At 44.1% G+C, this 27,740-nt stretch overlaps 1 protein-coding gene across 2 annotated transcripts; it reads right to left on the bottom strand.

Moving 5' to 3' along the window:
* LOC306841951 (diacylglycerol kinase delta) lies at window positions 1-26,698 on the bottom strand. Of its 2 annotated transcripts, XM_079371985.1 has the most exons (29): window positions 26,076-26,697; window positions 21,351-21,461; window positions 20,618-20,698; window positions 20,027-20,131; window positions 18,836-18,968; window positions 18,626-18,732; window positions 18,188-18,313; window positions 16,890-16,992; window positions 16,149-16,308; window positions 15,564-15,672; window positions 14,986-15,125; window positions 14,527-14,614; window positions 13,080-13,171; window positions 12,396-12,495; window positions 11,384-11,449; window positions 10,199-10,370; window positions 9,992-10,090; window positions 9,775-9,859; window positions 9,577-9,684; window positions 8,770-8,866; window positions 8,512-8,619; window positions 8,306-8,419; window positions 8,020-8,154; window positions 7,251-7,414; window positions 6,628-6,733; window positions 6,288-6,377; window positions 5,493-5,606; window positions 5,290-5,413; window positions 1-4,034 (listed from the first exon to the last, which is right to left on the bottom strand). In XM_079371985.1, exons 1-29 carry the CDS (start codon window positions 26,232-26,234, stop codon window positions 3,982-3,984), a joined length of 3,249 nt encoding a protein of 1,082 aa, XP_079228111.1. In that variant the 5' UTR covers window positions 26,235-26,697; the 3' UTR covers window positions 1-3,981. The 2 variants fall into 2 exon arrangements, with proteins under 2 accessions (XP_079228111.1, XP_079228110.1); XM_079371984.1 differs by having other exon boundaries at window positions 8,512-8,866; window positions 26,076-26,698.
* Window positions 26,699-27,740: the final 1,042 nt, after the last annotated feature.

Raw genomic sequence — 27,740 nt, 5'->3', positions numbered from 1 at the left:
TCACACTTCAATAATTCATTTAATTTCCAAGAGTTTGCGCTGACTTTGTCTTTGTTACACACTGCACATGATAACACGATAAAACACCTCCCAAACGTACAAGGTCGTGCAACATCTAGTCTGGCTTCCAGCATGGTGCACAGTCTCCTGTACACATGTGGGCTGATCAGATCAAAGGGGTGTGTTCACAAATGTAATAGAATACTGTTGCACAAACATGGCGGAGTCACGTGTTGTTGTTGTTTTTTTTTCAGTTCCACAAAAGTCCTTGGAATAGTTTCAGTCAAATATGACATTTTTGTGTTTGGAAAAAAAAAAAAAAAAAAAAGTGACACATTCTGATATGTAAAAGAACAAACAAAAAAAAACACCATGACGTCTTTGTTTAAAAGACTCTTAAACACAGGCAACAGGATTTTTTTTGTATTCCAAAATGTCCAATATGTGGTCCCTCAACTTGACCCACCTGTGTTTGGATTCAGCACAACAAATGGCAAGTAAAGCACAAAGTAGACGTTTTTTTAACTGATGTTAAAATTTCAAAATGATACACTAATGTTCACCCAAATATTGGCTAAACACAGGCTGAGTATGACATCTTTTTTTCTGTGTAAACAATTCATCAGTAGTCTGCGGTAACACTGGATAATCCCATTGACTTTGGCTTAAAGTTGGAATAGTTTCATATCTGCATTTTCTTTTTCAAATAATGTCTTAATACCTATTGGAAAGACACTTAGATGACATTGCTGTGGCAGTGGAATAACATGTAATCACATTAATAACATTGGCGTTAAATGGGAAATCTCAAGCTGCTGTGGGAGTCATCGTACAACCACTAATGTAATAATGTGTGTATACATCTCTACATATTTATCATTCATTTATGTTTGGTTAGATATATTACTTTTTATCAACACACATTTGTCCTTATACATTTATCATAAATAAAATGTTTTTATCATCAAATTAAGTTAAAAAAAACACTCAAAAATCTTTAAACACACGCGCACACATGCACACAAATGTCTTTTTTCCCCATTAAGTTGCGTTTTTGTAAAGTGCAAGGCAAGATACAGTAAACTTTGAAATGTACGACATACAACAACATTCGCATCTGAAGCTAACGCACTCTCACACACACGCTCGTTGTATGTCTCATAACCCCACTGAACTCAGTACAAACTTGGCACAACACCACTAAAGCCTCTAAGGTGTAGAGCGTAAAACTGGCACACTATGGATACAGTAGCACAATCCTACCATAGCTGAACATCTACGACGCCTCACAGTAAATGAGCATAAACAAAGGTTAGTTTAAGAAAGATATCGATACCTGAAAAAGAGATAAGAATCTAGCGTTGAAACATGAAATGGAAGAAATCACAGAAATGATATTTTATAAGTTAACATCCTTTTTACATGATGTAACGCTAAAGATAAAGTTCGATTGATTAAACAACAGTCAATGCTAACGTTACAGTCCGCTGACCTGTATTTTCAGCTAGCGTTGACTGAGGTTTCATTGTACCAAGGAAACTTTACTTTTTTAATTACATCCTGTTACTTAAAGTTACAAAGCTGACATTTTGAGAAATTTACTTTCCTTGCTGTCCTTTTTTAAAATCATCTCTGTGCCGTCATTAAAAAGTTAGTCCAATAACATCTCCAGCCTGCTAGCTTGTTAAGCTAACATTGGCTCATGACTAATCACTAGCGCATCGGAAAGAGAGCCTTGTATTTTAAAGATTTATCCTTTTTACTCTATATATTTATTTAGTACTGTAAATAAAAAATATTTTTGAATCTTTCAGTGTTTAGCTAACGTTTAGCTAATGTTCAGCTAACGTTGATACTTTGTTAGATGCCAAATCATGACAACCTCACAAAACGTAGGCCGAAAAAACATTCTGAAATATTAAAATGGTTGAAGATGGATATTTACAACGTTTCAATGTGCCGTATTTGTAGAACATCTTTTAAATAAATAAAATTATACGCTATGGTTACGCGTAGAAACTGGGTGGTTACCTTGTTTTTAAAGCTAAAAATGAAAGCATGAACATTTTCGGCCACTCATATCTTAATTTTAATTGGGATTTGGAATTTTTCCAAACCTTTTTTTTTTATTTGATTGATTGGAGATTCAAGAATCATCAATATCATCTATCTCCTGGTACCCCAGCATATTAGAGAATTTCCCAAAATGTCCCTTCATTTCTTTCATAAAACCTCTAAGTAAAAACAGGGTAGAAGTTGCTATTAATTTTAGACAATTCCTCAAAGCAGCACCTGAATTCAAGACGAGTTCTCATACGAGCTTTTGCCTTTTGTAGTCTTTTTTTTTTTTTTTTTTTTTTGTTTGTTATAAGCTGCTTGATAATCGGGGTTTGAATCAATTACATTCTCTTAAAGTTTGGACACAAAATTAAGCATTTAACAGACATCTAAGAGTCACAACCCCGAACAGCTGGTGTGGAAAGCAGCAAGGACGGATTTAAAAACTGCAAATGCTGCTGGTTGGAGAAATTAGCTAAAATTCACTTTCCTTGAGGCAACTTCCTCCCTCACTGTGAGGCGCAGTAGGGCTAAGTTTGCATGCAGAGACACACAGAACAGCATTTATTGGCTTCGATTATATGCACAGTGGCCAAGGAGTTTGTCAAAGGGGGAAGCAGCAAAGCAGATCTGCATTTAAAAATAAGATATACGAAAAATATATATATATATTTTTTTGCAATAATATTAATATAATAATAGCTTTTAACCACAGACAAGGCAAAATTAAAGATCCACTAACTCTTATTCCTATGTTAAATCTACAATCAGCAGTATGGCAAAGTAGGAGTAATATACTGAGTATTGTTTGATTAAAGCGTCCTTGATGCTTCCTCCTCCTGTAAACACCTTCACCTTGCACTGCAAAAACATCTGACTGGTTGAGTCATTTCGTCTGGTACTGTACCACCAAATGGGACTCCAAAGAAGAGAAAAGGATTCATTTGTTGACACCAGCATAATTTAAGACTTCCATGACAACAGAGTTTGTACCGCTCTTGATATCCTCCACTCAAAGAAGATTTTATAAGGCTCATATCCAGATGAAATGACTCGTCGTAAACAACGTTATTTTTGCAGTGTGGCTGCATAGCCTCAGAAAGCACAAGTCAGACGACATCCTATTTAAGAACCACAACAATAGAACCTTTGTGAAATCTTAGATGACGTGTCCTTTTAACATTATCATTATTCACAGGTCAATAATACAAGTCCACACAGGTACATTCCTCAGTATATTTTTTGCAACATTTAAGATGTTTCCCAGTTTAGTAGATGATAAGGTTGAGATGTTACAGTTTGTTCATTTTTCTTGATTTGTTGCCGTTTTTGAGTTCTCATGGCAGTAGCAACAACAAATAAATACTCTTCGAAAGTCTTGAGAAAAATCCACGTCCAAAAGGCTGAAAGTTAAGAATAAAAGGATTTAAAGTAGAGACGAGAATTGAACGTTTGTAACAACTTATGATAGATAGAAAATAAGACGGCTGCACTCAACATGCAAAAGAGAGCACCACGTAAACACATTTCTTCGTCGAAAAAAAAAAAAAAAAAACTGAACAAAAAAAAATTTGCAAGAACTTTTCCTTCCATTCCTTCCTTAATTTGATTTGCTGCTGGTCACGACAACATCCTTACCCAAGCAGGTAAACAACCAAAAGCAGAACACCCAATGGTGACGCAAAGCCAGGCCCCTTTCAAAGTACCTCTTAAAAATAAACTGAAGGAACAACGCCTTCATCCTCTCAGGGGAAACGGAGGGGAAAAAATGGAGGGAATGGAGTAAAAGTTGGGAAGATGATTCCTCGTGTCTTCCTCACGCTTCTGACTGGTCACCTGGTTTCACGATCAGAGCGGAGGAGCTCCTCGCCCCTGATTGTCAAAGTAACAAGGGGCAGAAATAAAAGCACCTCATTCACGACTTCAGATGCCCGGAGAATCTGCTTCAGCAGCCACACCTTTGATTTCCCAATTACCTGCAGGAAAAACAGAAGAAAAAATCGGTTTATGATCTCTCTCAAGGTCCAAAAAAGTATTATCTCGAAATGAATGGATTTGAAAGAACACCTGAGCTCAGACTGCTTTCATTACAGGAGGTGCAGTTACATTTTTCAAGCAATTCTTCTCCGGGACAACGAGACCTTCAAAGACCCTCGGGTCTGATTTATTAAAACGGCTGGCTGCCATTTAAGTCACAATGGCAGGGATCCAGTTTTAGATGACAGACATAAAGATAAGTTTCCTCTAAGAGATGTTCCAAGATCATGTGCAGAGACGTGGGTAGAAATGGGCACATTTTCAATAAATGCCGAGTTGATTCCAATCCCAAAAATGAGCTGAGAGAAACCTGAACTGAACTTTAGTTTCTTCTAAAAGTAAAAGTCACCTTTAATTTGACTTGAACGCACCGGACTGGACGTTTTTTTCAGCCTTTAAATGCAAACAAACACATCAGGCTGGATGTTCTGGAAGTAAGAAAGTAAGAAAGAAAGAAAGTTTTTCAAAGTAAGAAATTGTATTCCACAACCATTCAAAGACGACTAACCACGAGTGTTAAAGGATTCTTTATGCTTCTGTCTGAGAGACAAGTTTGTTTGATATCGACGTCGTTTTAAGAAATACAAACATTTATTCACGATAACAAAAACAGGGGAAAAGAAGTGTCACTGCGATATGATTGGTGGAGCTCGCTGCTACCATGGAAACGTTTCCTGCCCCCACTTTGCCCAGGGTTTCAAACGGATTGTTCCGCTAGCTGGCTAGCTAGCTAGCTGTGGAGCTTCTAGCTAGCTAGCTAGCTAGCTTGATAGCGAACATAAATAGTTCTTATAACCTTGTTATGCCGCAGTTCATCTGATTTGTGAAGTCACACAAACACATCCTTAGAGATGGAGGGAGCACGCAGTAGAGCATCAAGAAACACCGGATACTGAGATGTCTTGCACACTTCGCTTGAAGGTATCACTGCTGGACAGGATGTGGAGTTTTTCACAGCAGACTCTATGGAGCTGTTAGCCATCCATGAATAAGTGTGTGAACCCGGCCTGAACAAAGGGGGCTTATATGGTCTGCATACTTTGGCTCTGAGGTCTGATTACACAACACATGGGGGAGTTTCAGCAGCTGGAAAAATGGAAGAATCAGAACTGTATTGTGCTCCATCAAGCATAGAAACCAGACTTCTGTATGCAAACTGAAGCTTTGATCTGATGCGCCGTTCTGAACTCGTACCTGAGAGAGAGCTGTTGGACTTCTGCTTGTGGAGCTTCTCCCTCTCCTTCTTCGCCTTGGGAATGATCTTGAGCTTCATGCTGCTGCTGCCGCTGCTGCTCTTACTGCTGCCCCGAACTGAGTCCTGAAGCCGAGGACAAAGATCAGTGGAGACATGGAAAACACTCAACTCAATGCAAACTCAGTCAAACGTTCCTCCTAACCTCCTCGGAGCACTGCATCAGCGGACAGATCCAGTGGATGTCGTCCAGCTTGTGCAGTTCGGTGCTGAGGCTGTTCAGAGTCGAGCGCAGCTCCTCTTCCTCGGGACACTCCGACTGTGGAGGACGGGCAAGATGGAGTCACTTTACTACCATCAGAGACAGAGTATGAAGTACTTGTTTCATTGAAGGCTTGATGCTCAAAGTGTGTCTTAACATCTGCTGTGTTTATGTATCATCTGAAGCTGATGTACATTTTGATACTCGGGTGTTCATCATGTCAATTCACAGATTTGTAATCACTCAACATCTGTTAAACCTGTGATGTCGTTAGCATTTTATGCTAACACGTGGCGTTTGCTGCTTCGTTTGTCGCTGTCTAATCTTCTCTTTTCTGACTGACGTTCAGGGAAGACAAATCTCGACCTGAAGTTCCTCACACTATGTCCTCCAGAGGACGTCAGATTGAATCAGCTATGCCTGATTAGTCTGAAGGGGGATGTAAACCTTTTTTAATGTGGAAGATAAAAGCAGAGGAGATAAGAACAGAAGGTGAAGTTTGTAAAGTCGTCAGTATTGTTCTTTGCGTCGCGTTAGCCCTCGCGGCCGTTTGTGTGCGTTTGCTCTTCTGCACGAAGGTCTTTTGTGAGATAGAAAAAGGTAAAGCGCTCGGGGTAAGTAAACCCAAAGCAAACAAAAACTGAACAAAGGTGATAAAACAAAGTGAAATGTGAGACGGCTGCAGCAGAGACAGGCAGTGAGAGAGAGAAGAGACGAGGACCAGGATGAAACCAGTACCAGTAGTTTTCCATCCAGCAGCATCTTGGTCTCAGCCTGCAGAACTTTACTGCTGTTGACGATTTCCACCGCCGTGCTGCGACTCAGGCACTGAAAACACAAAATCAGAACTTCATCAGGAGGCGCACAGATGTTTTCACCCCTGTTTTAAAGCCCTCTCTTTTTCCACTAAGGTCTAGAACCAGCACCAGTTCTTTGTGTTTCGGGTTCTCCCGATGTAAACGATGAAAATAAAAGACCAGAGTGTGTCTCTCTAAATGTCTTCGCTGCGCTCCTTGTTTTTCTAAAATCAAATGAGCCATATGTGCGTCCGTCTGTCCCCCCCCCCTCAGAGTCTCACCTCGGGGCTGGACAGTTTGGCCTCGGTGAGCACCAGGGCGGTGGCGTTGACGGCGTGAGCCAGCTCCTGCTCCACCAGCTTGTGGGTCTTGGCGGCCTCACGGATCCTAGAGAGAGAGGACGAGGGAAGGAGTCAGAGACTGAAAAGAGCTTGAATTATTTTGATGAGCTGGAAGGAAAGAAAGTTTGTGGGCACGCACACACGTAAATGAATGAATATTAGTCTACTCATTGAATATTATTATTAATTATTAATAATATATTAATATTATTATTATTAATTATTTAATATAATTTAATAATAGAATATTAATGTATTCATTTAGTATTATTATTAATTATTATTATTATTTATTAATAATATATTAATAACATTATTATTAATTATTTTAAAATTATTATTTATTTAATATAATTTAATAATAGAATATTTAGTTTAGTTTACACTTTCTTTCTCTACTTATGAGGTTTACTTGTAAAAAAGAGCACATCCTGATTTGGTGTTTATTTGACTCTAAAAAAAGAATCAGAATACATAAAATATTTAATACTTTATTTTATAATACTTTGTATTTAATAAGAGCTGAAACTGTGACGACTTCGAAAACTTGAAGTGCCTCTCACTTGTTGATGAGCGTGTCGGCCACCAGTCCCAGCTGCTGCACCTGAGCGCACTCCTCCTCCGTCAGGTACTCCATGGACTGCTGGGAGTTGAGGCGGGGCCTGTCGGCGCGGTAGCTGTCAATCTTCCTCTTGTCCTCCCACGACTTCAGAGTGCTCTCGAAGGCCTGCTCGCACAAAAATGTGAACAAATCAAATAATTTTCAAAAAAAAAAAATAGAGTGGTTTTATTCGATCAGCTTTGTGAAGCTTTGTGACTAGATAGAGAGTTGTTCAGTGACATCATTAAACATACAGGAGGAGAAAAAAGGGAAAGCCGGAGGTGTTTAGTAAATAAACTTGTTGATAGTTCAGTGTTAACCCGGCATCCAGCGGAGATTACACTTATCTGAAAAATGTTAGCGTTTGACTGAATAAAAGCTGCATTCAGGGGGATGAAAGCAGTCAGCCAACACTCTGCTCTCTGTGCAGTACTTAAGGAGAGAAACCATGGAAACTAACTGCCCAAAGTGTAGAGAGAGAGAGAGAGAGAGAGAGAGAGAGAGAGAGAGAGAGAGAGAGAGAGAGAGAGAGAGCGAGCTCTCCACGGTTTGAACAGCGTGACGAGAGGACAAACACTGAATCTGATTTTAAAAAATCCTGAGATAGAAAATATCAACAAGAGCAGAGAGAGTTTCAGTCTGTTTTTAACGGGATGTTTCGCTGCCTATAAGATCACTTTGAATCTTGATTTTGACGTGTTTCTTCTTTCGACACTATAGTGTGACATTACTCTGTCTCTGGTGAGCATCTGTGCTCGGTTCTTGTGGACGATCTTGACGATGCCGGGCGGTTGGATCCAGGCCTCTCCGTCCACCTGCACGGGGACCCCCTCCTCCCCCAGGATGGTGATCTTCACCTGCCGGCACTGAGACGCAAAAAAAACAGCAGCTGTCAGATTAGACTTCCTGTTTGAAATTGACATTTCCTGTTTACAGTAACATGATAATGAAACATTTCACTGTTAAATAATGATTTGAAAGGATGCAGGATGGATTAGACGCAGGGAGCTTTGCTACCTGTGCAATGCGGTGGTGCTGCAGGTTGATGACTCTCGACATGGCCATCTGCATGCTGCCGAACACCGCCACCACCTCCAACTTCTTATCGTCGAAAGACGGAGCGCCGAAGTTCTGAACGTCACAAACAGGAGACAAAAATAGGAACTTTAACCCGTCAGATCTGTCAACACAAAAATAAACTCTTAGACTAAACTAGCACTCACATTATCCTCCTTGGTGCCTCCCCAGAAGTTGATCCCGCCTGCGTAGCTCGGGATGTTGAGCACAGCCAAGCCCTGCAGACTCGGCAGAGACATGGGAACGCCGTCACACTGAAGAGCGAGAAAGACGGAAAACTCAGAATGTAAGAGACAAACAGCTCGTAACTTTCTGCTTCTCTCAGAATATTTCTCCTTCTTTAAGAGAAGTGTGTGTGTGTGTGTGTGTGTGTGTGTGTGTGTGTGTGTGTGTGTGTGTCTGACCTCCAGCTGAACTCGCTGCTCCAGGTTCTTGTACGTCTTCTGGACCAGCTCTTTAGTCCCGAGGACGCCGTACCACATCATGTTTTTGGTGCGACTGCTGCATGAGAAGACGGGAAGAGGAAGAAATCATGTGACAGTGTTCACGAGTTCAAAATCAAACTTTATTCATCAAAGATCGCTTTCAGACATTACGGTTAACAAATGTGAAAATAAATGTTTATTTAAATAAACTTTGACTATATAAAAGATGATTTTTTTATTGCTTTTATTGCCTAAAAAGATTCATTTATTACTTCCCTCAAGAAGCAGAAGTTAGTAGTTGTCACCTTTAGTTCACCTCACTGACTTCCTCTGTATGCAGACGATACACTTCTCTATGTGTCTGACTTTAATTAAGAATGAATATTTATATTAAGACTATATAAACTTCTCTATGTTCTAGGTATGTTAACCTTATTTTATGTAGGAACAAATGATAGATTAGGATGAAATCTTTATAAATGTCTTTATATGCAGACGATTTCCTTCTGTTTGTTTCTGACGTCATTTTATTGATCAACAGTAAAACAGAAAAATTACTTCAACTCCTTTATTAGCTTGACCTAGTTATAAGTGTGCAGTATTATGAAGGATTCAGTGTAACAGAGAACCCTGTCCATGTCTGTGTTTTTACAGATTTTTGTGTTGAAGTGTTGAATGCTAGTTCAACGCACGAAACACGAAACAGATAGAATAGATAGAGAGTTGTTCAGTGACATCATTAAAGGCTGATTGTTCTTAGTCCGCTGTGGGTGAGCTGCTTCGTACCTGCATTTCTTCGGGTGCTCGTCTCTCTTGTTGTTGAACTCGAGGGAAATTTTGGCGTCGAGGCCGATGCCAAAGTAGTTGTTCATCACGCACTTCTCTGAACAGTGTCTGGAAACCCGACATTGGACATTGTTTATTAAAGGTGGTGACTCGATAATAAGAGGAAGTTGTCGGGCAGCTGGACGAGGATGTACTCACACGGAGTCCTCGCTGAAGGTGACGGTGTGCAGGCTCTCGGATTTCTCCAGGACGATGGGCGAGGTGGGACTTAAGCTGCCTTGACCTGGACAGAGGCGCCATTTTTCAGATGATGTCCAAAAACAATCCAAAACACCAAAATATTTCATTCTAAAGAAAAGGAAGATTCAACGTTGGACAAAGTGGTCGAGCCAATGAGTGCTTCACTACTCCTTACGTGGCTCAGCGTCTTTTAGCTCCTCGCTGTTTTCTCTTTTGAAGGAGGAGGACGACGACATCCTCTGGACCTGCGTGTGTCGATTCTGCTCGTCCACCACTGAAATGACGACAGGCGGCGCGTCAAGACAAAAAAAAGACAAAACAAAAGACAGGAAAGAAAAGACTGGGACATCTCTGGATGTGATTGGAGCGCTCTCGGCCGTACCTTTCTCGGCCTGTTCGATGATCTGCCTCAGGGCTTTTTTCAGGCTGTTGGCTCGGAGCATCAGCTGCTCTTTGGACCGGTACGTTTTGCCCTCTGAACCCGACTCGCCGCCACTTTCCCCGGGGCTTGAGCCGCCACTCTCCTGGCTGGGCAACGACCCTGCTGGCACCACCTGAATGTGGCGGTGAAAGACGAGGATCAGAAGAATCCACTCCGGCGTTGAGTCCTTTTTTTTATTCCCCTCTGAGATTTGTTTTTATTCATGAGCGGAGCCTGAAGACATTATCAATAAACCCGAAAGCGTATCCTCATTCAAAAATATTTACTGTTAATACTAAGTGCTGGGACATTTCTGGGAGGCAGTGATTCATTTTAAAAAGACGGATTTTGTTCTTTTCAGGCATCAAATACGAGGAGTTATTGATATGAAGATACACTTCACTGCCTCTCGCCTTGAATGCAGCAGTCGGTGCATTTATTCAGATGTTATTTCTTTTAAAAGCACCGAGATCAATCGGTGAATAAAAGACTCCAAAGAGAGCCGGGGAAGAAGAAAAAAAAAAATAGCGACAGTAGGCAGTGTTTTTGTCTTTCAGCTGCTGGAGAGAGAAATAGAAGATCTTTGAAAAAATAAAAAACAGCAGCTCTCTCTGCTCCCCTGGTAAAGGATCAGGATGAGTCAGGGGGGATTTAAGAACTGTGCTGATGCAAGCGAGGAGGAAGACTTTCATCCTCTCAGAGTAAACAAGACTTTCGGAGGATGAAGTGATCGTCTCCTTTTCACATCCAACTCGTCATCACTGAACTTAACGGAGGACGTCTGATGAAACTCAAACCTTGTCGGAGATTCTCTGACTTTGCTGTTTTTGCTTCTGTCTGTCACCTGTAAACTACACGTCCATATAAATACCTTTATAAATAAAAATGTATTTTTACATTCTTCTGTCTTTTAATGATCTATCTTTGCCCTGTTTTTTTATTTATCTTGTATTTATTATTTTTTTAAATTTCTGTTGCATTCTTTCCTGAAGCTCTGTTTGAATGTCTGTGTTTGAACAGCGCTATATAAATAAACTTGCCTCGCCTTAGTCTCATTTTTGGGTGATTTTTTATTTTTTTTTAAACATGTCGTTGTTTGTTCTCTCTCTTCAGTCTGAACACACGATGCCATGATTCTGTTCTCACCTGAGCCTCCGCTTCCTCACTTAAGGCCTTGACGAGCGAATCCAGCTTCTCGTTCAGCAGCGCGCACTGAAACACAGACAGGAAGACGGGTTTATAAATCCACTCGGAGCTCAGGCTCATGACATCCCCGCAGAGCACAGAGATCTTTTATTTGTGGAAGTAATAGGAGAATTTCCCCCCCAGGCGACAGGACGACATGATACGATGTGGAAAAACACAGAGAAGCAGTGTGAAGCGCTCTGACAGTGAAGGGTTGGGCGAAAGCTCAGGACTGGAAAGATTTTCTCTCTGATTGGGGATGTCTCACTCAAACCGTTTTATGAAAACACATTTGGAAAACGACACTTTCCCAGCATGAGATTCTTCACTTGTAAACGACGGCAGCTGTAATGACCGAGTTTCAGTCCTTGACATCCAGTTTCACCACTTCCCCATTAAAAAGTCTAAAACCTGCTGGAAACCAGTCGACAATTACAGCTGGCCGCACACGGCTCCATTATTTAACGTCCAGACCTCAGACGGTTTTAGCACGATATTCCTCGAATGCAGAAAAACGAGCCGTTTCTTGTCACGATTTCACCGGCGCGAGATCTCAGAGAGTCTCACGTGATAAAACGTGATTTGAAAAGGAAGCTCGACATCGTGACAATGGCTCTCCTGCAGCAGGAAAAATAATCGGAAATACTTAATAAGGATTGTTATGGACAAACAATTGGAAACAACAAGCAACAAACTGTAACCACGAGGTCGTTAGCTCCAAAAACAGAAATAAAATAAAAAAATCATGTTTCACTTTTACTGAACGTTTCCCCTGAACACAGCGAAGTAAAAGTTTAATGGAAGTACTCCATGCAACACCTCTTCAGTACTCATCTTCATCTGTTTAAAGAGAAGTACCAGAGGGAGTGATGACTCTGAACACACACACACACACACACACACACTCTACCAACAGTTACACAAGCTCTTACATAACACACACACACACACACAGAAAATAAAAGGCCTTTACCTTCTTGGCCATGGCGTCGGCCTCCTCCTTGTTCTCCGTGGCTCTCTCGTACGCCTTCCCCACCTCCGCCACAAAATCATTCACCGTCCCACACAGGAACCTGAGGGGGGGGAACCTGGATTAGCAGGTGAACACGTTTTGAGCGTCGCTTGTTTTCCATTAGTAAAGTTAAAACGTCCATGCGTACTCCAGAGGAAGAAGGAGAAAAGAGAGAGGAGCGGTGACCTTTGACCTTGAGCTTTAAAAACAGGCAGAGAGACTTTCGTGTCCTCTTGTTCCTGTACACACACACACACACACACACACACACACACACACACACACACACACACACACACACACACACACACACACACACAGAAGAAAGCCGTCCCACTCTTCCCAAAGGGAGACGACTAATGTACTTATGTAATGAGGAGCACTAAATACTGATTCATCTGTCTGCTGCACTTAATGTCCCCTCACTGTGTGTGTGTGTGTGTGTGTGTGTGTGTGTGTGTCTTTAGGGGTGAGCCGAAAGTAAAAAAAAAAAAAAAACAGAGAGAGAGAGATCAATACTCATTGACCAAGCACTCACTCGCCCCTTTATATCTCTCTCTCTCTCTCGCCTCACTTCTTCTAGTCTGACCTCTCTCTTTTTTTTCTTCTTCTCTCTTTTAAAAGACGTAAACGTGGACGACGTACTTGGCAGAGGAAATGACATCACTGTGTTTGTCCGAGTCGAGGATCTTGGCGAGGTGGGAGGCCACGGAGTCTGCATACTGAGTGATGTGGACCTGAGAGAGAGAGAGAGAGAGAGAGAGAGAGAGAGAGAGAGAGAGAGAGAGAGAGAGAGAGAGAGAGAGAGAGAGAGAGAGAGAGAGAGAGAGAGAGAGTCTGACTTCTGTCTTTACATCAAAGTGCAGAAAGCCAAACGACGTCTCCGTCTCGTGCTTCTGTCTGTGTCCTCAGATTGTTTCCGTCTCTGTCCGGTTCATGTATTAACACAATGCTGCCTGCCTCCATGTTGCTCTATGAACTTTAAATGTGGCCTCTGTGATTGTTCACGTCTCTCCTGCGCTGCTTTGATACCTTTGTTCTGTGCTGTGCTCGTCTGTACGCCTCTCTCCCTTTTGCCAAGTCCTCCTGTTATTACAAATATAATATCATTTATTCTATTTTAATGTTTTTTAATGATGCATTTTAGGTTGCTGACTTTAAACTGGCCGGAGACTACAGCTAAGCCGTGAAGGCTAAAATAAAACAATGTGTGTTTACTTCTGTTCATCCAACAACTAAACTTGTAAAACTTCTTAACTATTAGTCTTAAAATTTAAAAAAAAAAAAAAGCATGACCAGGAGGACGATGAGTCTTTTAGAAAAGAGTGTCAACAGCACTTCTTCTATGTACTTATTGACTGAGCGTTACGCAAACAAACGGCCTCAAACACAAATATCCTGCTGTTTTCATTTCAACTTAAAATGCACGAGTTCAAAAAGAGAGAGAAGTTTTTCACTTTTTGTGTCCTTTGGGGGGAACTTGGCGTTTTTTCTCGTGTCCTGTGGACAAAGCGCTACGTCTGATCCGGTACATACGTACACGCGTGTGCGCTGAGTATTTCATGGAGTAAATCAGATCGTGCTCTCTTTAAACAGTCGTCTCTAAACAAAGGCTGCTCCGGCAGCATGCAGTTAATCTTCTTCGCCTGACAGAACTTAGAAGCATTAAAAAAAAAACGACGATAGAGAAATTAGAAATATCCTTGCAGATGCTTCTGTTTGCTTTTCGTCGCTCATAAAGAGGCGTCAGATTTCATCTCAGTCGGCTTCACAACACGATCAAAACTCCTCACGGGAGATTTAAACGGCTCACAAAGAGCCTTAAAGTCTTAAAAGTGGGGAAATACGTCCTCTCCTTTTGTAAATATGACCGAGTCGAGTTTTGACTGTTCATTCTGCACCACTCCCCGTGGTTTACGATTGTTTCGGCTTCCAGCTGCCAGATTGAATCATCCTTAGAGGATGTTTTTTTTTTCTTTTCCCTGAGATTCTCTCGAGTGTGTTTGGTCCGCTGTTGAGGGGCCTGATTTATGGAAGCCATCTGTCGACAGGCAGGTGTTTCCCCCTCGAAAGCTCCCGCCGAGTCGTTTACCTGCAGAGGAGAGTCGAGGCTGTCGTCTTCTTTCACCGTCGGCGTGCGTTTAGCGCTGGTGGGAAGCTCGTAAGTCATCACGCTCCACCTGCACACGCACAGCGTCAGAAAACAAAATTCACCGTCAGATGATCAGATCGAGGTTCGAGGACGGGAGATCGTGTTCGATCTGTGATTGTTCCCCCGATAAGAACGGATCTACAAACATCTGCAAAAAGTTCAAACTGGGGACGAACATGTTGGATAATCTCTTAGAGGATATAAAGTTTTCAGGAATATAGTAAAAAAATATGAAGTTAAAGTCACTAGCTGGTTAGCTTAGCCTAGCATAGCGTAAAGACCAGAAACTAGCTAGCTCTATGGAACTGAATCTGCCTAGCAACGCCTCCGAAGCTAAACTGTGCTAATCTGTGATGTCTCTATCTGTCCCCTCCTGTGATTATAATCCCTCCGTCTTACCGGTCCAGCATCTTGGTGGTGGCTCTCTCCAGTTTTTCCAGGATCTGCAGCAGCTGAGCGTCATCGTCACAGAGGCCTCCCCAGCCGAGGACGCGAGCCAGATCGTTGCCCGTGCCCAAAGGCAGCACGCCGAGCTGGCACTGCGGGGAGAGGAAAAACGAACGCTCGACAATCAAACACACATCAGTGCGTCGTCTGCGTACCAGCTGATCCTCGTCCTCCAACAACACCAGACACATTCAGTTTTCTACATGCGTGAAAAACATCTTTTATCACTTGGAGTCTGATGTGTCAGATAAACTGAACATCTTTAACATACAGATATTTTACACTTTGGAAATGTAACGTCGACATCAGCCGGGATCATTCAAACTGATTTGACTTGTTTTTTTTCAACATTAGATCTGAAGTGAAAATAAAAGCCATGTTAATTGATTTGAAATGAACTCGTTTGGATTAAATCCATTAAATAAGTCAGCTCAGATAATTAGCGTCGGCTGAATTTGTCCTCCTTGTTGCTATTATATCATCATTAACTTCATCATCTTCATCTTCATCCTCCTCCTCCTCCAGCTCACCTGTTTATGAAGGTTGAGTTTGTCGAGCTCTGAGAGCACCCAGCCCACGCTGCCGTCTCCTCCGCACACCAGGATACGAAACGTCACAAACTTCTGGAAGAGGCGGAGGCTGAGAGCGAGGAGGAGGAGGAGAGAAAGGAGGATGAGGAAAAGGAGGAGGAGGAAGAGGAGGAGGAGGAGGAGGAGGAGGAGGAGGAGAGAAAGGAGGAGGAGGAAGAGGAGAGAAAGAGGAGGAGGAGGAAGGGGAGGAGGAGGACAGAAAGAGGAGGAGGAGGAAGAGGATAGAAATAGGAGGAGGATGAGGAAGAGGAGGAGAGAAAGAGGAGGATGAGGAAGAGGAGGAGGAGGACAGAAAGAGGAGGAGGAGGAAGAGGAGGAGGAGGACAGAAAGAGGAGGAGGAGGAAGAGGAGAGAAAGGGGAGGAGGAAGAGGAGAGAAAGAGGAGGAGAATGAGCACCAATTGGCAGGATTAGCAGCATTTCAGTATTTCCCCCCCAGAAATCCCAAACTGTGATTGGCTCTTTGCCCTGTCAGAGGCGGGACATAGTTCAATGTTGTGTATTTAAGAAGTCCAAGCTGAAGTACCCGAGCTCCGGCCCTCCGTTCATCAGGTCAAAGACTTGAGCCGGGTTGAGGAGCTGCTTGAACTTGCGGAGGAACTTCACGCCCTGGTTGTCTCCACTTTTGGAGTTGCAGAGGACGAGCAGCGGACTGGAGCACGACGCCGACGTGGCTTTCCAGAAGCCTGAAGAGGAGGGTGAGAAAAGAGTCGGCAGGTTATGAAGACGCAGGGAGAAGAAAAGGGTCGGGATCAGAGAAGAGAGGAGAACTGGCTCAAGCTGAGATAAACCTTCAAAGAAAAAGACTCGACTGAGAATCAACTCATCATTTAAAGCTTTTGAAATCATCTGCTGTGTTTTCTTTCCGGAGAGAAGCCACGCATGCATGTGGAGAACATGCAAACTCCACGCCGAGAGGCAAACCAGGAAGCTCATCGACACACGGCTGCACCAGCGTGCAGAACATCTTTAAACACACACACATATATATATATATATATATATATATATATATATATATATATATATATTCATTGATAAAATAGACTGGGAGACAGGACGGCGTGCACTCCATGCAAGCAAAACAAGCGACACATGTTTGATAGTGTGAAGCGTGATGTTTAACGTGTCTCCGTCTCACACCGTCTGAGCAAAAAGCAAAGACACGGCTGAAGATGAAAGGTGACATTCTTGAAGCCACCCTGAGCCCTGTGTGTGTGTGTGTGTGTGTGTGTGTGTGTGTGTGTGTGTGCGTGTGGCGTCTCACCATCTGAGTCGATGCTGTTAAGTGCAGTGGGAGGGATGATGGACACTCGACATTGACCCAGGGGACACACCTTTCCCATTTGTTCTTTACAGCTGTTATGGACCTGGGACACACACACACACACACACACACACACACACACACACACACACACACACACACACACACACACACACAAACAGGGTCAGCGGTCTCCATAGCAATTCTATATTTCAGTGGAAGCAGAAAAGGTCATTACATCCCTCTGAAACGCAGCAAATGTCAGAGCTAAACCTTTACAAATAGCAGCCGGCTTCGTTTGCACTCAAAGCTGCAGAGCTGAACATCTGTGAGTTCACATCCTTTACAGCTGTTCTCTGTGTCGCCTCCATATTACACTAATCACACACTTTTGTTTGGTTTTTTCCTACCAGGCTGTAACAAAAAAAACAGCTTTTACGAAGACTTCTTGGAGCCAGCCTCTAGTGGACACTCGATGAACTGCACCACTTTACACTTCCACATTTGGCTTCTTTTTTTTTTTTTTTCCCCCCCCCCCAAGGTCGGAGGTTAGCGCTCGGTCTCGCCTCTCGCTGTGTGAACGATCAGATCAGGAAGATTTCTGGAGTGTGCACAGGAAACTGCTTTAACGTACGACTCTTAGTTTTCCTTCCGTCTTTTTTTTTTCAGGACAAACTCGGTGTTTTAACGTCCGGCGCTCAGGAAAATGTATGAGAAGTCATCTTGCTCGAGGTGGTCGGAAATTAGGTCAGTCTCAGCACTGTGAAATTTCTCATTTAAAAGCTGCTCTCCTCTTCCTCCTCCTCCTCCTCCTCCCCCTCGGGGGTCTCTGCTCCCTCGTCCACGCTCGTCCTATGACTCCTTCACAAATGTTTCAGGTGGCTTCACGTCGAAGAAAAACATTCACCAACCGCTCCGTTTTCCACGCAGACTCGAGATGTTTCTTGAGTGCGTGGAAAACTTTTCATTTCTCACACTTTTCTCGGGCCGATGTTGCCTCTTTAGTTTTTTTTCGACGGCGGGATCCCAACACTTCCTTGTCTCGTCCTGAAAAGCTGCTTTGCATTTAGACAGCTTTATTGGAAGTCGTGTTTTCATCCCCTCGCCAGGATCGTAATTAACTTGGACGGCTGACCGCGGAGGCCGGCGCCGTCTCTCTCTCTCTCAGCCCAGATGTCACTTCTGCTACGATGACGTCACGACGTTTGACTTGACGTGTCTTTGGCAGGAGCGACAGCTGGAAACAACTCGAAGGTGTCAGCGATATTCTGAATTAAAAAAAAAAAACACACACTTACGATGGCTTTGCACCAGAGGCAGCGCCAGTCCTGCAGCCGCCGCACGCTGCCGCAGTTCTTGTCACACACCACACACTTGGCGCTGACCGGCAGGTTGCCCTCCAGCCACTGGTGAGGCATGAACACCTGGAGGGAAGACACGGAGGAAACGTGAGACACAAACATTCGCCTCACTTTGCTTTTCTGTGTGATTCATGAGAAGTCTGGGCGACACGCTGGTGCAGCAACAAAAGGTTCCTGGTTTGATTCCCAGTCTGACAGAAGGCTCTCTGTGTGGCGTTTGCATGTTGCGCGTGATTAACTGTAGCCCCGCCTCTCCACTGGGGATCAATCCATCAATATTTGTATCGTGACAATACATGAAAAAAAAGAGCCGACATGAATCCGTCACGAGGGATTTCTACGTGACATGTTTCAGACCCGACCCCGATCACTCACCCCTTCCTCGTCCTCGATGATGTCATTTCCTATGGAGGCCAGCGTGGTCCACTTGCAGGTGTTGGTGGAGCGAACGGCGCAGCGTTTGTGAGCCTTGAACTTACAGACTGCAGACGAGGAGACAACGTGTCAGATACACAATGCGAGCGCAAGACGTCCGTTTACAGGATGGAATAAAACTGGTCAAATGTCGCCGCCGCCGCCGCGTACCTTCACAGGACAGGCCGTGGGACGTGACCCCCGGTAGAGCCTCCCTGCAGACGTTGCAGAAGGTCGGTCTGGCGTGCGAGCAGGCGTACCAGTTGTGCATACCGGAGAAGTGCTCCATGTTGAACTGGCTGGCCTGCAGGGGGGGGGGGGGGGGGGAGATAAGGAGCGACATCAGTGCTGCATGTGAAACAGGTTTGGCCTTAAAGCGTGGAAACACAAAGGTCAGAGCAAAGAAGAACCTGGAAACTAGCTAGCCCGAGGGGGGGGGGGGGGGGGGGTGGGACGCCGTGCAGCGTGAGGAGGCAGCTTCAGCGTCACGGAGCAGCTGTGCTGGAGTTTAACTCGGAATACCGAAACTTTTCAAGGGCGGCGTTCCTGATGACGGCTCAGACCGCCAACTAAGATCGCACCATTCGGCTTCTGTACGTTTCCCTCCGTGTGGATTTGATTTGATTTGATGGTTTTCTTTAACTTTCACTGTTTTAAATCTGATTTCCAAAATCTGCCTTTCAGCCACACAAGTTCAACTTCTTCTGTTTATAATCTGCACCGTTTGCGAACTTCCTCCTATCTGTCATTCCTTCCTCCTTTCACAACATTTTCATTTAACCCTTCAAATTCAACAGAGAGAGAGAGAGACACGGCGATGCTTTCACAGTTTGAACTGCTCCCTTATAAACTTGCAGGACTGGAAATAACAAGGAAGAAGAAATCATCAGGGCCTAAGCAGGCGGAGACAATGGCATAAATGAAAAGGTCTAAATGCATTGCTCTAAAAAGGTGAGGTTTATTAAAAACCGGAGAGAATTGAATCTCAGCGGGGGGGGGGGGGGGGGGGGAGCAGCTCACGGTCTTCGGCTCTCTTTATAGCTTATTAAAGCGGAGGGTCTGACTTTATGAGAGACATCAATCTGCTGGCAAACAGCTCAAATGAAAAGCAGATAAGAGAGAAGCGAGAGCATGACGACGGGATGAAGGAGGGAAAGTGGAGAGGGTTTCCTCGGGAAGACGGTGTAGGTAGAGAAAAGAACAGATGGGAGAAGAATTAAGCGTTGAGGTGCAAAGCCTGTTCTCATTAAAACAGATTACACGTCCATGACAAGCTCCGATAGCTCCGTGATTCTGGCACATTTCTGATCTCCTGGTGTCGGCCGGAAGGATAAATAAATGACAGGATATGAAGACACCAACCTCGTAGGTTTCCCATTTTTGGACGGATTTGAGGGCGCCGATCCAGTCCTCCATCTCCTTCCTGCTCTCGGCACACAGCATTAGCTTGCGGAAAGGAGTGATCACCTGAGGGAACGAGGAAACAGACGGAAAAATGTGAGAAAATCCAAAAAACCTTTAAAAGGTAAATATCCCTTTCAAACCTGTGAGACTCTCTCTTCTACAAACCAACCTGTCGACTTTGTGCTTTACTCGCGGGATTAAACCAAGAGGCCAAAAAACTAGCTAGCTCCAACAACCAAAGAATTAGCCAATTTAAACGGCCATTTCTACAGCAGAAATGCTTCAAAAACGACATTTCTTTACGGGTTCACGCGGTAGCGGGCGGTTGCTTTTTAAACTCCTCCTCCTGGATTCGATGGAGTATTGTAGCTGTTTTCCAATACGCTCAAAACTTCACCCAAACTCTGTCTGTTTCTAGGTTGGTCGAAAGTTAGCTTGAGTTAGCATTTTCCCAATATGGCGGCCGCCATTGTTGGCGACACCAAAAATGTTTCCCCACATTTTATTTATTTATTTTTTTAACAATTTGAGATAAATGTTGCTGCTCACCGTGAAGCTGTTGTTTATGTTCTTGGTGCTGGTCTCCGCCACGCTGGCGTCGGATAAATCCACTTCATCAAAGATCAGAGACTGTGAGGAAGAAAGAGAAACGTCCCAAACGTCAGTTACCATAACCCGCATACTGTGATCTACTTTTCCCCCCCTGAGCTGTTTGTCAAAAACAGCAAAACTAAATAACTCAAATGTTTGCCCGGTCTAGCGACGTCATTGGACGAATTTTCTGCTCTTCCTGGTCACTGGAGAAAAATGGTGCGAATCGTACTTTTGGTACGTTAAGAAAACTCTTAAAGGAAAAGTCCTGACGGCCATAACTCAAGGTTCAAGGTTAACCTTATTGTCACTTCCAAAATATATCAGATATACAGTGAAATCGAAATTACGTTTCCCCCCTCCCCACGGTGCAAAATAAAATAAGGTAAAAATATGAAATAAAATGAGCTGAAATAAGATAAATAATATTTACACTAATAAAATCTAAATGTGCAATAAGTACAAAGTTCAATAAAATAGAATCGTCACCTCCTTTTTTATAATATTAAACTAAATTAACACAATTAACCTTAACACAAGAGGATGATTTTTCATTGGTGCGTATGGTCTTGGTTTGGACGCCGTCTCGCCCTGCCTTGGCCTCGGTATTGACTCGGAATTGATCCCTAAATGTCTCGGTCTCGGAGGACTCTGGGAGTGTAAAAGGGACATTTCACCGCATTCCTTGCACCTTGCAGTCTTTGGCGTAGTACAGAGTCCTCCCTCTCAGTTTGAAGTATCTCCTCTTCCATCTCTGGAAAGAGCTGGTCTGCTTTAACAGGATTCCCTCCTTCACACTTTTCTGCGGAGAGAGAGACGGGGAGGATAAAGAAAAAAGGGGGGCGCAGACATCACAACACAGTGACAGCTTGTTGCTGTTATTTTTATGGCATCAGAGTCACAAAATAAAGAGCAGAGAAAAGTTGATTTTCACCCAAAGGCTGTGCTAGTTCTTTTTTTTTACCCCCCTCCCCTCCACACACGTATCCCAAAATAGCCCCCTCACTTATCTGTTGAATACAAAAAGGAGGAAGCTGCGTCTGCCTGAGCATCAGTATGCAGCGTCGATGGGAAAGTTAATGCAGAAAAAGCACCGGAGGTAATGTCCTGTACTGCTGCGATTATAGGAGCAGGTAGGAGGTGCAGCCATCCGTGTCTGCATGAAAATGATTATTAAACGTGGCGTGAATGCACGATTGGATTTGGATGGATCTGCAGAGAAGAAACTCCCCGCTGATTCTATTGTGGCGGCTTTTTTGTCTCGTTTCATCGTCGCCCGTGTGTCTCCTTATCGTGCAATCGTTTCTGTTCCCCCCCCCCCCCCTCTATTTATGAGAACATGCCCTGAGAGGGACAGAATGCACCATGGGTAATCAATTCGAGATAGGACATCAGAAGTCGCCATGGAGATCCTCATTTCTCCAAACAGGAGGATACCAGGCACTATCGAACACACACACACACACACACACACACACACACACACACGCTGATGCAATCTTAACAGTCGGATCACGCTCGCTTCATACCTGCACGTTCATCACATAATTGTCGACATTCCTGCAGGAGGCGTCACGGCAGCTGAGACACACGTGCCAGCATGTAAATCTTTTAACAACAATGGAGGGATTCAGTGTGTGTATATGTCTAAATTCATCTATCTCCACAGATCGAACACAGATCAAAGAACGATATCAGCCGATCATTCGATATCAGATTTTTTAACAACATCGGTATCGGCCCCAAAAATTCTACATCAGTCGAAAAGCAGCAGCGGACTCAAACATGAACCACAAAGAACGTCGTCTGCTACAGGTGTTACAGGTTAAACAGGAGACGCTAAACTGAAACAAAAACTAACCCATAAAAAACCCCCAAAAACTTTGCTTTGAGTTGAACGTCCAGATCTGATTGGAGGCGTGTCGTAGAGACTTTTGTAAAAGTGCTTCGACGCGCCGCTCCGTCATAAAGAGCCTCGAGGACAAACGCCAACACGCCAGCTCATAAACGTGTCAGCTCGCTCTGCGATGTTCTCCGACGTCACCTGTGACTAAACAGCTTGCACAACCTGTCTGCTTCTCCACAGTGTGGCCAAAGGTAAACTGTGACTGTGTGTGTGTGTGTGTGTGTGTGTGTGTGTGTGTGTGTGTGTGAAGCGCGATGACACAGTTTGAACAAGTCAAACATTAACGTCAACTTTCAAACCCTTCTGTAAACCAAGCAAATCAAATCCTGAGTCACATTTACATGTGAGTGATGATTATTGATTTACTCTGGATATTAAACACTGGAGGCTGCTAATCGAGGATGCTGATTGGCCAGTGAAAGTAAAACATGATCTCTGCTTTAAACTTGTTGCACTCCTCTGTTTCAGCTAATGCAGAGGCTTGTTTTTTTGTTTTTTTTGCCTATGAAAAGTTCATGTCGTGATTTGGAAAGTGAGCTGGATGACAGTTTCTGTTTGTACATTTGAAAAATAAATAAATAAATAAATAAAACAACAAACATGATTACATATGTGATTAATTTTTCTAATTCTTCACAACAACTTTTTTTTTTTTTTTAAATCAGAATTTTTATATTAAAAAGGGGAGGGTCCTCTTTACACTGCTACTCTTTCATACCTGCCCACATAAGAGAGAGAGAGAGAGAGAGAAAGAAAAAGAGAGAGAGAGAGAGAGAATAAAAAAGAGAGAAGAGAGAGAGAGAGAAAAAAGAGAGAGAGAAAAGAGAGAGAGAGAATAAAAGAGAGAGAGAAAAAAGAGAGAGAGAGAGAGAGAGAGAGAGAGAGAGAGAGAGAGAGATCGCTGACTTTCTAGTTTTGCTTCGACTTGTGGACGTCGGCATCAGATTTTTTTCCCGTCTTTCTGTCATCGGTATCGGCGGCAAAAATCCCGCATCGGTCGGATGCTACGAGGGACCGCCCGACTTTCTATCGACTTCATTTGAGCTGCTTTATTTCTGTTATCGTGTCTCCTTCTCTCCCCGTCCACGTCTCACTGTAACTCATCCATCGCTCTTCGTCTGGAACACGGCGAGTGGAACCCGACCCCGAGATAAATCTAATTCATCGCTCCACAGCCGTCTCATTTCTCAGCTCCCATCCGGGTGTGTGTGTGTGTGTCGTTGTGTGTGTGTGTGTGTGTGTCGTTGTGTGTGTGTGTGTGCTTGTCGTTGTGTGTGCGTGCGCTTCCATCAGATATCTCTCCGAGTAATGGCACCTTTCTCTGGAGTGAATGTGTTTTCCTCCCCCAAAGGAGCAGGTTTAAATCTCAAAATGTCACACTGTTGGAGAGGAAGGACGGATGGAGGAAAGCATCTTTAGGCGGAGGCAGAAAAAAGGAAGAAAGAGCCGAGACGGCGAGGAAGAAGAACGGGAAGGTCAAAGGTCAAAATAATGGAAGAAAAAGGCGAGGCTGGAAAGTCGACTTAAAAAGAGAGAAGAAAAACAAATGAGTGACAAAGGGAGAGCAGAAACAGGAAGGAGTAAAGGTCTCTTCTGAGAGATAACGCCCAGATGCAACACACCCGTCCCCGCCAATCAGACTGATCTGTGTCGGTCACGCCGCTGATCGGACGTTTGACGAAAGCCGATAATGACGGAAACAATACCGCTGATACAGGGCGAAGTGATGAAGCCAACTCAGGACGTTTCAATCAAACTTTACATACAAGTCGCACGCCGGCGTTTAAGAACGACTCCCCGAGGACATCTGGAGGCCGAATGATTGAATTGAAAAAGACTCGATGAAATCCAAGGATTTGATGCGACCACGACGACGATGAAGATGATGAAGACTTGTAGCAAAATGCAAAGGTCACGTTTAGCAGCAGCTCGTGGTCGACCTGCAGCCCCGCCCTCCTCCCGTCTCTTCCGCCCGCTCCTGCCGAGCGCCGCCGTCAGACAGATCAGCGGATTCATTAGAGCAGAGCGCGCTAATTACATCCCAACAATCAGCCCCAGTCGGCCTCATTTGCACACAAACAGACGCACAAATTGAAGAGGCGCCGAGTAGATCTGCACACACAGGAGCTAATTACCACACATTACTTACTCGTCTGCGAAATGCAACACGCAGCCAAAACGGAGCGTGTGGGAGCGCAACACACAAACACACACACACACACACACACAACCTGATTCAACCCTGGGTTGTTGTTTTTTTTCTCTCCTCTGACAAACGAGAACTCGATTTCTGTCCTGCGGGGAGCGAGCGATCTTCAGCTGTCACGCTTTGTAAACACGACGGACTTGAATTGTTTTTCCTGGAGACGAGCAGCTGGACGCGTAGCCGCTAACGCCACGGCGAAGTGAAGGCCGTCAGGTATCATCAGAGAGTTTATTAACCAATCCGAGCAAAGATTGAACAGGGAGATGAAAAGTCCCTCTAGGCTGCCAAACAGATTCACCCTCTTGTCGGGATTCACCATAAAATAACAGGTTTAATATCGCAGGTTTTATTGGATACATGTGCGTGTGTGTGTGTGTGTGTGTGTGTGTGTGTGTGTGTGTGTGTGTGTGTGCGTGTGTGTGCTAGACCCGCTACAGCACACCTGTAAAATGCTAAGACGTGTACGTGCGGCTGGAGTCGTTCGCAGGAGGACTCGTGGTCATCTGCTGTGAGTGAGAGGGAACGAAAAAACGTCACGTTAGCAAAACGAAAAAAGTGGCGTACGCAGGAAACAAACTGAGCTGTTATTTCAGCGTTTGAAATTAAAAGCTTCAACTTCGCTGTTTGCTAAACTTGCTAACAGCTCTTTAGTTCTTCCTTTTCACGGACAGGTTTTATTCATTTAGTCAAATAAAACAACAGCACAATTAGTGACGTCGGTAAGGGTCAAACAGACCCTTCAACTCCCAAAGGTCAACTTTGGGAACGTCGCCTCTAACGCAAATGATTTCCATCGCTGGGAAAAACAAGATTTCAAAATCAACGACGGGCGACACGGAAGAATATTCTGTTTAATCGTTGTTGACTTCACATTGTTTGAGTCGTATTTGCTTAAAAACCTGACGTGCCAGCTGCTCCAGGACTCTTTCATTTTAAAGAGCTGTGAAGTTCATCTGTGCAATTGGACTGATTGCCCCCCCTCTCTCTCCCTCTCTCTCTCTCTCTAGTTACAGGGCATGTGGTTCCCTTTGATCAGCTTCTACTTGATTTTCATTGAATAGCAGCGTTTTGTTAGCGCTGTGAGGAAATGATAGGACCACACAGTTTGAGTGTAAACACAAACATTTGCCAACCAAATCCCATTTAAACCTTCACAAACCCACATCGCACCTTCTGCTGGATCTGTCCCCGCCCGAGAACCAAGCAGCTGTCTCGCTGCAGCAGACACGACCTTTGACCCCCCCACCGGGGTTTAATCACCAACACAAATCCCCAACTTTCCCCTCAGTCCGTCTCGCACTGACCTCGTCCACCAGGCGACTCTGTCGTAACTTCTCAAAGCGACTGCTGGACTCCAGTTGGTCCTCGTGGCTGAGCTGGTCGTCGTCACCCTGGCCGCCTCCCTGACAGCGGAAAAACAGGGGTGCCATGCAGCACCCGCTGGGCCGACACAACCCCAGCATCGGCAGGCTGGCGATCCAAGCGATGTGGACGTTCAGGTGACTTTCACAGGTATGAGGTGAAGGAGGAAGTCTCTCTCTCTCTCTCTCTCAGCTCCTCCCCACACTGCTATTTACAGCCCTCTCCACTCATCTTCTTCCTCTTCTTCAAAAAGGATCTGAACTCCACTTTGTTCGGGAGTTCAACCCAAAAAGCTTCTTCCAGTTTTCTGCTCCTCTCTCTCTCTCTCTCACCCAAACTTCAGCTCTCTCTCTCTCTCTCTTTTCAAGCCGGCAATTCCTCAAACAATGCGAGCCGACTTCCTCCCTCTCAAGCTCACCTTGTCAGGTAGACACTCCCCCTTTCAGGTGTTAGGAAGGACACGCCCCCTCTGTGTGTGTGTGTGTGTTTCTCTCACACACACAAACCAGCGTTGCCAGATCTTGTAGATAACTCGTCCGATCCCTGTATATCACTTCTGAGATCTTCTTGTATTTTATATTTTCACTTTGTACTTAGATTTTGAGACTTTATTCTTTGGTTAAATGTTTAGTTGTTTTTTTTTTTTAAACAAGTTTTTTTGTTTTTAATTTGAGACAAGCGACCAAGTCTTCTTGGATTTAAAGTCTCCATCTTTCTTTGTCCTGTTTCTTGTGTTTCTTGTGTTTACTGTAAACCAAAGCTCTATAAACATTTTAAAATCAACCGAACCTGCAACTTCCAACATTTATAGGCGACCACACAGACGAACGTGACGAAAGTTACTTACAGGAAGCAAACCTGGCAACCCTGACAAAACATACATCCTGGAGATAAAGGCACCACAGTTGCAAATAAGCTCTTCCCCCGACGTCACATGACTCAAACCTGAGAGGAGCAGAGTGTGAGTGTGTGTGAGTGTGTGCGTGTGTGTGTGTGTGTGTGTTAGCAAGAGCAGGCTTACTTCCTTGAGGCTATAAATAGAACTAGAAAAACCTGTTTGAGTGACAATGAGAGCGCGCACACACACCAACGAGAGCAGCTGCTGATTTAGGAATAAAACCTAAACACACACACACACACACTGACAGGGAGGTTAATGACATCACACATTGAAACGTCACAGTGATCACACAAACTCCTGCACGAGCTGTCCTGACCGTCTGTGTGTGTGTGTGTGTGTGTGTTCATGTCTGCAGCCTACACGCTGTCATCAGAGCGCCTTCAGTGTCAGATCAGTGTCTCAACTGCCAAGGCAAATTACGGCGAGCGTGCGTGCATATGTGTGCGAGTGTGTTGACTGCCAGTCGGCGTTTCGTTCCGTCTTTAATGAGCAGAAACACGCTGTAGTCTCTCTCTCTCTCTCTCTCTCCCTGCGTGACTCGACCTTTTTCTCTTCAGTCTTGTTTTCTTCATCCCGCCCCCCCCCCTCTCAAAAAAAAACAAACAACACTCATCTCTTTTCAATCTAAGACCACGTGTGTATAAATCATCTTAATGAGCCGTGTTGATGTGGAACGATCATGTCAGCGTGTCGTCTCCGTCCGCCG

Source organism: Symphodus melops, assembly GCF_947650265.1.
Source record: "Symphodus melops genome assembly, chromosome: 20".
Taxonomy (NCBI): domain Eukaryota; kingdom Metazoa; phylum Chordata; class Actinopteri; order Labriformes; family Labridae; genus Symphodus; species Symphodus melops.
The sequence above is the reverse complement of the archived record's forward strand: the minus strand, read 5'-3'. Positions and strand labels throughout refer to the sequence as shown.